Source organism: Pararge aegeria, chromosome 2 (assembly GCF_905163445.1).
Source record: "Pararge aegeria chromosome 2, ilParAegt1.1, whole genome shotgun sequence".
NCBI lineage: Eukaryota > Metazoa > Arthropoda > Insecta > Lepidoptera > Nymphalidae > Pararge > Pararge aegeria.
The window spans coordinates 15,950,736-15,961,857 of record NC_053181.1 but is presented as its reverse complement, the minus strand read 5'-3'; the positions used below and the strand labels follow the sequence as shown (position 1 = coordinate 15,961,857).

The window sequence follows — 11,122 nt, the reverse complement described above, 5'->3', positions numbered from 1 at the left end:
AAACGTATTCTAAGTCAGTTGAAGGCCACTGCTGAACATAGATCTTTTGTAGGGAGTTCCAAAATTCACGGTCCCGGGCCGCTTGTTTCTAACGGCTCTTAGCGACTCTGTTGATGTCGTCCGTCCACCTCGAGGAGCAATGTTGGTAACTCTGGTTCTTCAATCTCCTCATTACTAAATTGATTTCATCACATAGCGATACTCCCAACATAGCTCTCTCCATCGTCCGCTGTGACTCTGAGCCGTCTTATGACGCCCATATAGTAAGCGACCACGTTTCGGATCCGTAAGTCATCACTGGCAACACGCACTGTTCGAAGAAGATATCTTTGATCTGGTAAATACTCTACTTTTCTGTCCCGGTGTAACTTCACCGACTGTCACCTACTCGATCATTCGATGTGATCTACCAATGTTCTATAGTCTGGTAGACATAGAACACTGGTTTCCTATGCAATACTATCTACAATACAGTTTATTTTTTTACTAATTTAAAAAAAAAATTGTTGCTATATATATTTACCAGTAGGTAATTTTGAATTTCTTGCTTTGGTTTCCATATTGAGTACATCATTAGCCTCACAACAATAAAATAGAGACTCTGTAACTCTTGGAAACCATCAAAACCGGTCAGTAGTGCTGTGTTCAATATTTGTTATTGAGTCGTCAGCCGCAACTACCCATTGTGTACAAAATCAAACTCAAGCGGCTTTATTACGATTTACGAACACCATACTCACCAGAAGTTATCTTTATTTAGAACTAGCACTTACCTACTTACGACTTCGTTCCGAATATAGGTAGAAGCAGTGGCGTGCATAGAGGGTATGCACAGGGTATGCAGATGATATAAAGGCAAGAAAATCTCCAGTACGAGTTATAAATTCTTAAGGTTAGGCTTTTTATAACTGTTACAATGCCTATCCTTAAGTCTTTTATAACTCGTACTGGAGATTTTCTTCATTTTATATCATCTACATACCCTGTGCATACAAGCTATACATGCCACTGGGTAGAAGTAGGTGGTTAGAGACGGTCGAGTCTGCTAACCAATGGTAGAGTCACCGCAAACAATCAGGCTTACCATTTTAAAAGCCTACTTGAAATTAGTGACTTTTGAATTTGAACTAGATTCTATTTTCCCGTTACCTGCGGCATAAAATCGTACAAAATCCGCTTCCTACCTCACAGAAAAGGTTCCGTTGGGATTGGTTCAATCTCAATCTATTTAAATGCACAAAAAAAAAAAAGTTATACTTTCCTAAGTGTAAGTGTGAAAGTTTATTCGTTTGTTTGTCCTTTCTTTACGCCCTAGATAACCAATTAACTTGATTTTCAGCATAAAATTAGTTCAAAGGACGGAGAGTAACAAAGGCTAATATCCAAGAAAAATAATAGTTTCCACTCGTATTTATAAAAAAACGGTAAAAGAACGCGGGCATCAGCTAATGCCTATATTGAAAAAATACATACTATTCCGCAACGTTACTGTAAACGTATACCATTTATGGGATACGACAAGGTGAAAAATGTATTTAATACAGCGCAATATTATTGTTACTAATGTGAATAAGAAAACATAAATATGAAAAATTATACTTCTTAGAGTTAAGATTTAAATTAGCTAGGTTTCGCGCCATTATGCCTTTATTAATTGCGCATATTACAAAAACCTCTATCTACATTTACCGCCAATGAGAAGCACTCATCAGTCGTAATTGTTGACATGAGGAATAATTTTTCTTGAAAGGTGTTTACGCCCGGGGGTAAGCGTTCTTAATTCAACCATATTATATTAATTGCTCAAAAAACCTTAAACCGTGGACCATTAATAACAAAAAATGCCCTTTAAACGGGGAGCGGATGGTCACGGTGCACTGTTCCATTATCATCCCCTCTATAAATGTAATCCACCGGTTCCTAAAGTTTTAGGACTCCTGCAAAAATTATCCTATGATTTTTATTATTTCATCATCACTGTCATGATCAGCCCAGCCCGATACAGAGCATGGGTCTCTTCTCAGAATGAGAAAGAGACCCATGACCCATTTCTGAGTTTTAGATTTGTAGTCTTCAAAGTCCTTTGAGAACATTATGGAGAAATCTCCGGTCTCCGGTAGGTTTCCTCACGCTGAATTCCTTCACTTTAAAAGCCAATGATATTATAATTCCTTAAATAAAAAATGAAAAGGTATATGTAAGTAAGTAAAAGTGTGTTCTGATCATTGAATTAAGATCATACAGAATCCTCAATCAGCCATTACTATTTACTGTAGGTATGCAGTGCATTGTGTCCAAACAGTGAAAACGCCCCGCTCACGTCTCACTTTACTGCCGCGGAATGTTGCTAGGTCCCCATTTTCCCATTTTATGGTGAACGCTTAGAATATCAGAGGTCAAATACAAATTAATGTCAAATTAATGTATATTTATTTATTTATACAAGCCCATGGCTGTAGTTACAGCCATATGTATGTAGGGCACATTACAGACCTAACTTAAAAGAGTGGCTGCAGTGGAGTTGGGTTGTCGAGTAATAATACCTAATATAGTAATAATAATGCTGCTAAAGAAGCACTGCCTTCATAATACAGGTTAAATCTTAGTATAGGGGCAGAAGTTTTCACTTCCTATATATATATCGATAAAATTTTTATCTAACCACAGATTGCTGTAACAATTGCTTAGATCATTTAACTGATAACTAATGTGTCTTTTTGTATACCATTATAATTGTTCTTGTTTCTTTGTGCTCAATAAAGTATATTAGTATTATTATATAATTAATCTATTTAGAGCAACTAAAGCCAGGCCCAATTTCCTCCTGTGAGAGGTACACCGCTTAGCATCTAGGTACCTATATCTTTCCCACACTCCTAATAGGTTTCTACGCAGAATCATAGCAGGTCTAATGCCCGTTTTGACGGCTATGACAAAAAAAGAAACGCCTAATCTAAGGAGAATCCTAGGGCATACTTACATCAAGCGGTCACCAATAGTTGTCACCTAAGAGTTGGTGCAACTTTTTTTTTGTATCATCACATCGCCGGCATTCGATTAAGGCAATGGTTTAGTGCAAACGGGCATTAGCCTTTTGTTTTGTAATTAAATTTAAATGACATAGGTATATAATTTTTTTTTTATTATCATAGCAACCGTAGCGCTAAATCGCTTGGGCCCACGCCTTTGTCGGTAGAGTGGCAATTACCCACGACTGAAGCCTGCCGACCAGATCACACCAGTGAAAATTCAGAAATTATAAATTCCAAAATCCCCTGAAGGGAACCTCCCTCAATTAAAACCACTGCTCCTTGGAGGTAAGTGTTGCAAGTATGAATTTTAGGTCTTTTTGTAGAGGTATCCAAATTTACTCTACAAAGTGCATCAAAATGCATATAGTATAGTATCTTGTTTCTATTCCCTTACTATCATAGTTCGATGGGATTTTGGATGGCACCTCCGACACGACAGGATATATCGCTAATTTCCTAACTCTGGTCTGATTCTGAGAATTTCTTGATAAAAACCCCAATAGTTACCGATATTCATTGACCCAGAGATCGAACCTGAACCAAAGGTGTTCTACAGAACACGCTAACCACTAGAACAACGAGGCAACCCATAGAATACCTTATATCAGGGCTAAGAAATCATAAATAATTTTCGTCACAAAGTTTTGTTAAAATTTATGTGCCTAGCACATAGGTAATTAGGTACAACAACACCTATAGTTTTTTTTAATGATATAAACTATCGTAAGTAAAGTTCGGTGTTTGCCCGACTAGTTAGAGTACTACAATATAGTTATTACGGAATACTATATCGTAACGATCCAGGATCGTTTTAAGAATCGCGCGACGTTCGCAACCGATTCAAAATGAGCCTGAGTTGAGCGGTCGCGATCGACGCGGCAGGCGTGGTGAGTGGGTGGGCTGCACTGAAACTCCGCCCCGCGGCCGTAGCACACTCGTTGCGGCAACTAATATGATAACGAGGCTACACTCTCAGCGCAAACCACATCTCTGCCCCGGTACATATCATTACCGATATGATTGACTATGCTCTTGGAGTCTTGCCTTGTTAGTTTTATACCTAAGTGCCGGCCTGCCAGCCTTCATTAATTCAAATGACAATGTGAGATGGTAATAACAAAAAGAACACCCGATTAAGTATGTTGTGGGTTTATTCTTAGACGAGGGCACGTTTGGAACCCTCGTAGCTTTAGTTTTAAGTTTACGAATGTAGTATCGCCATCACTCACTACTATGGACACATTTTGTGCGTAATGAACGCATCAAAAGTGCCATCTACGTGCCTATTTGAATAAAGAAATATTTGACTTTGACTTTGATTAAATATAGTTATCTGCCATAAATGCGTAGCTTTCAAACATTGCTTTTGTTGGCTACGATTAACGAGTCTTCGTTCGAGTCGAAGAACACCCACTGTGTTATCACCGCTTCCACATTATAAGAAGAAAATACTCTAACTTCCACTTTTTAATATTACCGAGTAGGTAGGTTATGTTAAGGTAAGCAAGCATTATTACGTTTTAGTAACTTAGTAGGTAAGTATCACGTAGGTACCTAGCATAATAAAGCATAGCATAAAAGTCTTCTACACAAAAATATAAGGTTTATGGTTATTGTGTAGTTATTTTACGTAATTAGAAAGTTTCCCAATCAGATTCAGAGAAATAATTTAATAATTTAATTTTTTACTTCACTGACGTGAATAAGTAGAGCGGAAATAGAAAATGGTGGTAAACGTGTTCCATTGTACGCGCAACGCCATCTAGTATGGAATAGCAAAACAGTGATAAATATAGAATAAGAGGATGTAACACTGAATTTGTATACATACTTCGCAATAAAGTTATAATTAGTAAAATAAGTGTATTGAAAAAAAAACATCCACCATGCAAATGGTCGCCTATTTAAGAGCATAGTACCTGACACTTTCGTAAGTGCATATGTGACCAAAGATGTGACGCACTTGCTTAAATTCACTTTTATGCTACATTTCCGCTTACCTCATATTTTAAAAGACATATATAATAATATAAATTCAAGAATGAGTGTTTGTTTGTGGCATATGCTCGGCTCAACACTGAACTAATTTAGATGAAATCTGGCTCTAAAATACTATAAGTTGCATACTGAAGATGGACAAAGCATATATTTTTATCCCGGAAAAGCACCAGGTGACGTTCCCAGAGGATTTAAGAAAATTACTTTTTATTATCTATGGCTTCACATATTAGCAGAAGGTTTCATCTTATAGAAAAGCGTAGGATACATTTTATCACGGTTAAAGTAACCCAAACATAACGAGAACGAGGTAATTTAAAATAAAATAAAAACATAATATATAAAATATTACTTTATTTACAACTTCAAATACATCTCATATAGAATTTCATAAACTGTTAACAATCTTACTATGTTGTGTACATTAAAATTCGCAGATAACATAGTTTTGTGATACAAAAACTTACTGAAATTGTGCAACTAAAAGATATTTACAACTATTACAACTTGGAAGTAAGTTCTGGTACAGCTTTGAACAGATCTGCGACCAGACCCAAGTCGGATACCTGTAACAAAAGATTATTATATAAAAATATATATATAATATTCTCCCTTAAATGCAATAAGTACCACATATCAATCATTCCTCCATTATTAGCATAGCAAAGTTGGTGATCATTTAATTATATTTTTTAAGCATACATTGCGTAACTCACGATTCTAAACACCCAATACTCCAACATCCTTCTATAATAACTATTCTTTCTCTCTTTCATGATTTTTTAACTTTGCTTTTTTATTATGATTATTTATTATTCCATAACTAATTCTTAGGTCGGATAACCTGTGGATGTTTTTGTCTCAAGGTGCTGGAAAATAAATTAAACTAGCTAAAGGCAGGGTTGATAGACCCCCGATGAGGAGGACAGATGACATCAAACAAGCAAACAACAGAAAAACCATATTATTTAGAACTACCTATGAAATATTATGTTGACATGGCGAAGTATATATTTGTTTTGTTAAGTAGAACACGGATGTTCAGAGAATACGTCGCTAAGCTATTCACAGCAGTGGGACATATGCCTGTTTTGTCTAACAAGGCGTTAATAAGTAACTCCTAATTTAAGGGCAATGTACCTGGAAGATAGGAGCTTCAGGGTCTTTGTTGATTGCAACAATGGTCTTGGAGTCTTTCATACCAGCTAGATGCTGAATGGCACCGCTGATGCCCACGGCAATGTATAGGTTCTGAAACAAGATATAAAGTGAAGTCTGTCTGTAAACTCAAAAGTAGTTGATGTACAACAGGAATGGGAAATTCGTAGCATTTGGCAACGTTTGATATCACACTGAGCCATAGAAAAGTTTGATGGTCCGGTTTAAATAGTAGCCTATATGACCTTTCTCTATAAATGATCTATCTAATGCAAAAATATCGTCTGAATTAAACTAAATAAAATAAGTGATTAGAGCCTAGCGATTAGGACTTTGACTTCACTTTTTAGGGGACCGATAACCCCAGAATGCACCTCTAAGTTATTTGCGTTTGAAACAATTAAATATCACTAGCCTCGACTCTTTATATTTTGGGGGGAGACCCGTGCCCTATAGTAGGTCAGTAACGGGTTGATAATGATGATTATATGATGATAAAACTTAATGCAAACATACATACATACATAATCCTATTATGTGTAATCTTGACACAACAAACTTCTGTTATTGCCAAATGTATGTCATATTCTAGGTATAATATCAATATCATACCGCTTATAATGTAAAAAAAGTTTATTTTCTGATTGTAAAAAAAATTATAATAACGCACCTACACAAAAAAAATCGCAGATTTTGTTTTTATTTATTTTAATGCACTTGTTTTTTTTTTTTTTCAAATCATACTTTACATTGAAAAGTAATGAAAAGACTGTTTACTATGCTGTCTATATGTCTATACTATAAATAACAACTTGACGGGTTAGAAAGAATGGTTGGTCAGGAATGGGGTATATTTGGTCAATATTTTCTATTTTAAAATAAAAAAAACAGTTTCTACTCACGGGGGCTACAATCTTGCCCGTCTGTCCAATTTGCAGATCGTTGGGCACGAAACCAGCGTCGACGGCCGCGCGAGAGGCGCCCACGGCAGCGTTCAGCTTGTCGGCTAGGTCATACAGCAGCTTGAAGTTGTCGCCCGACTTCAGGCCGCGACCTAGATGATACAGTCAAATACATTATAAGTGAAATTAGCAATTCATTCAGATGGTGATAGTAATTAATATGCTAAGTTTATAGGCTTCTACTTAGATCAGAGGCCATATTAACATAACTTATAACAGTATTGTCTTAAAATAACAGCTTATTTGACATAGCTTGGCATCCTAAAAATAAGTCTGTCACAAAACATCAATAATTTTATAACCATTCTGCTTTAAGCGATGGTAGTAAAGCCCTCATTCAAAGCTCTCATTGCTTTACTGCATACATTTTTTGTGTTTTATTGTGAAGTGATAGTGATATACAATAACACAAAAAATAACTAAAAGCACATGCCCATTTGAGTAAAGTATTTTTTCTACATTTAATTAAATAACCAAGGGTGACAGAGCAAGAAAGTAACGTGTTTACCATGACAGATTTGTTCAAAAGACACGAGGGTGTAATCGTTGTTGATTGAGACTAGCCTAAGAATCTGACACCGAAGAAGTTGCCTTGTGCTGTGTTTTTTATGAATACATTACGTGCATCTCTATCAACTTTAGTGGATAATTATTTTTACAGTTATAATAATATTTATAAGCTGTCTCTCATCATTGAATCTTAAAGTTAACATTGTATTCATATATTTTGTAATATGAGCCTACCTTCAATGTTTAAAATGTTTTACTTCTATTAGCTTCTGGCAAGTACATTTAGATAAAATTCTGCTTACCTCCCGAAACAATATTCTTAGCACTGGTAAGCTCGGGCCGATCCGACTTGGTAAGCTCTTGTGATATCCATTCAACTAAATCAGTTTTATAGCTGCCATCTGGAGCCTTATCTACAGCCCCTGATCCACCTTCAAGAGGCTCCGGAGGGAAAGCAGTACCTCTTACTGTGATTACTTTGATGGAATCTTTAGCTTCCAACGTCAAAACAGCATTACCTGTAAAATTATTGAATTTAGCCGCAGGGCATAGAAATATAGTCCTGTCTTAAAAACAAAAGCTGGATTGATGATGCTGTAGGAAAATGGACGCATACGCATGGCATTTATAGATAGTCAGACAACCAACACTGCACATATTGTCACCATCATTTAGTCGATAGTGCAACCCATCACCAGCCCAATTAAGGGGGTGGGTTTCCTCTCAGAATGAGAAGGGTTTAGGCTGTAGACCACCCGGCCAAGTGCATATTTGGTAGACTTCACACAGCTTTTGGAAGGTTATAGAGAACTCTCAGGCATGCAGGTTTTGTCATGCACTATGTTTTCCTTCACCGTTAAATTAAAAGATATATAAAAATCCTTAAATTAAAAACGCATATAACTACGAAAACTTTCCTTCTTTCCTTGATTTCCGAAAGAAAGTTCGAAGCTCTAGCCACTAGGCTATCGCCGCCTAAATAGGTAATAAGATCATCCAAACTAATAACCACAATATTAAACATCAAAATTATTATTAAGTTTGGTGTTTCTTTTTTGACCAGCTGTGTCTCCAATTTCAGATATGTCAGTTCTATACATCTACAATTCAAAATGATTATATCCAGTGCATTGCAGTTTTGAATAGGATGGGCATCAATCAGGTATTTAATTTCAGGATATAATTAGGGTAGGCAGAGATTGTATTATGCATGCACATGTGCAGCTGGTCATATGTTATTATTTCCAATTGATTTTAATAAATTCTATAAGTTACGTAAGAATAAGTAAAGAAAATTATAATAGTCAAGTATGAACAACAACTTTTCAGATGTTAAACCTGATTTGGGATTTGAATGGAAATAATAATACAACTTTTATTGTTGTTCAAAGTGTTGTTCAACCTATTTCATTCATTGATAGCCTACAACAGCCTCTTTAACGGTACACGAGGGCTAAAGGTCTCTACCAGTTTTACATATACTTTGAGGAAATATCAAAAGCAAATTATGTTTGTCAGAACTAGCGAAATTTTCATAATGATACCTCTAAATCATTGCATTATTCCATATTGAAATAAAGTTATTCTATTCTATTGTACAAATTTGTCATATATTTGGGCTTATCTAATAATTTTGCAAACAAATAATTACTATTTTTATTACATTTACATGATGAGGAGTTCAAATATCAACATAATATTGTATACATAGCAGATAAGATAACTAGTCCCACATACATTTATACACATAAGTTACATACATACTCTGCCATAGTAATGAAAAAAGCAACTTTTTGTCATATCCCTAAAACTAAATCCAAACACTGGTCCTGCATCTGCAAAAAGAGCTCTACTTACTTACTATGTCTTTGTCTTATTTTCTCTTTGTCCATTTGAATGGAAGCTCCTTTGCAGATACAGGACAAGACTCAGTTTTTGCAAAATGGCAAATTTATTTAGCATGGCAGTTCTAATGAAGACACTCAGAATCTCTAAAAAGTAAACATGTTCTACCAATCAGATAATTTTTATTACAAATATATTTTTTTTTTCTTTGAATAATCTTATAAGTGGAACCAAACATGAAAAATGAGAAATTGATTCATAGTATACTTTCAAAATATCTAGTGAAAGACATTCGTAAGTTACAAACGGGTGAAACTTTTTTTTAATTGTCCAATTCTACAATTTGCATTTTCAGTTACATTTCACCTTGTACTCTTAGGTCAGCTAGCCCTCAACAGGCGATAAACAAGAGGTTAATAGAAGATGTGTAGATTTGCAAAGCAATGAGTTAAACTTAAACATGTTGCTAACTATATCAAGTATGTTTTTATGGATTCATTAATAACTAACAAGCAAAACAACAAACTATAAATTTTTAGTATTGCATAACCTTGCAAGGAACAAATATTATGAAAGATTTAATCTTACCAGCATAGATAGTTCTAATAAAAGTGTTAGCATCCTTTACACCAATGATATCTGTAATAGGTGATACATCAAGCTTGGCGGCCACTCTGGGTAGTAGCGCCTTGCCAAATGCAGTTGCAGGTGCCAAGATATGTGTAAAATTAAATTGCTTTTGAGTAGCTAATATAAGTGGTGTCAGAGATTCTGGTGTGAAGCCTTTGAAAGCATCACTCTCTGCAACTAGCACCTTTGAAACTCCACTTGCTTTTGAGATGGCTTCTGCTGCCTGGAAAATAAATATATGAGCTCAAATTGAGAGATATTTTGAGAAAAATAATGGATTTTTGTTTAATTTTGTCTCAGAATGTATTAATCATGTTAAAAGCTTTTAATAACTATTATAATGTTTTTGTATTAGTGTCGATGAGAAATAGTAATCTTATGCTTTTAGATCTGCTAAACATCTGCCATAATTGGATAGGTATTTCGTATGGGAGCAAGTTACAAAGGTCAATCCCAATAGGTATCTGTTAACTTACCGGACCACATTTTGTACCAGCTACAAGAACAGAAACTTCTCCGCCAATTTTCTTCGCAGCGCTAAGGGTGTTTTGTGTTACTGGTGTTAAAGCTTCATTATTATGCTCTGCTATAATCAATGTACTTTGCAATCGCCGTAACTGGAATACAAAATAGTCTTACGATTACATTATCAAACCACTCTCATAATTTATAAAAAGGAAAGTTTTAATGCTATACACACCTGCGATGATAGAAGCAAATTCCTCGTACACGGGGAAAACATTATTTTGTGAAACCTAAAAACTATAAATATTACAAAAGTTTTCAAAAAGGTTAAAAAGCCAAAGAACAAAGTCCACGTTACCACAGATCAAATATACGGTCCACGGAATGACACATAATTTTTTTCTTCTTTAACCTTTCAAGTAGGTAACAAGCAAAGGTACATCACCGTACAGCCAAAGCACCTCTAAAGCCATTTTTTTCCATCTGGCTTATACAATATTACTATAACACAGATTGCTACTC

At 35.3% G+C, this 11,122-nt stretch overlaps 1 protein-coding gene across 1 annotated transcript; it reads right to left on the bottom strand.

Annotated features, from left to right (window-relative positions):
- Positions 1 to 5,364: 5,364 nt before the first annotated feature.
- On the bottom strand, positions 5,365 to 10,995 carry LOC120633590 (electron transfer flavoprotein subunit alpha, mitochondrial). Its single transcript, XM_039903807.1, has 7 exons — positions 10,836 to 10,995; positions 10,612 to 10,752; positions 10,094 to 10,358; positions 7,963 to 8,178; positions 7,091 to 7,242; positions 6,171 to 6,281; positions 5,365 to 5,596 (listed from the first exon to the last, which is right to left on the bottom strand). The coding sequence occupies exons 1-7, from the start codon at positions 10,875 to 10,877 to the stop codon at positions 5,531 to 5,533; spliced, it is 993 nt and encodes a 330-aa protein (XP_039759741.1). The 5' UTR covers positions 10,878 to 10,995; the 3' UTR covers positions 5,365 to 5,530.
- Positions 10,996 to 11,122: the final 127 nt, after the last annotated feature.

What these genes read in the sequence shown, in the direction of transcription:
- LOC120633590 (XM_039903807.1), bottom strand. Translation starts at nt 10,877, where the DNA reads ATGTTTTCCCCGTGTACGAGGAATTTGCTTCTATCATCGCAG. An exon ending in CTGGTACAAAATGTGGTCCG is followed by an intron (nt 10,359 to 10,611) that starts GTAAGTTAACAG and finishes TTTATTTTCCAG; the next exon opens with GCAGCAGAAGCCATCTCAAA. An exon ending in TAAGAATATTGTTTCGGGAG is followed by an intron (nt 7,243 to 7,962) that starts GTAAGCAGAATT and finishes TGTATCATCTAG; the next exon opens with GTCGCGGCCTGAAGTCGGGC.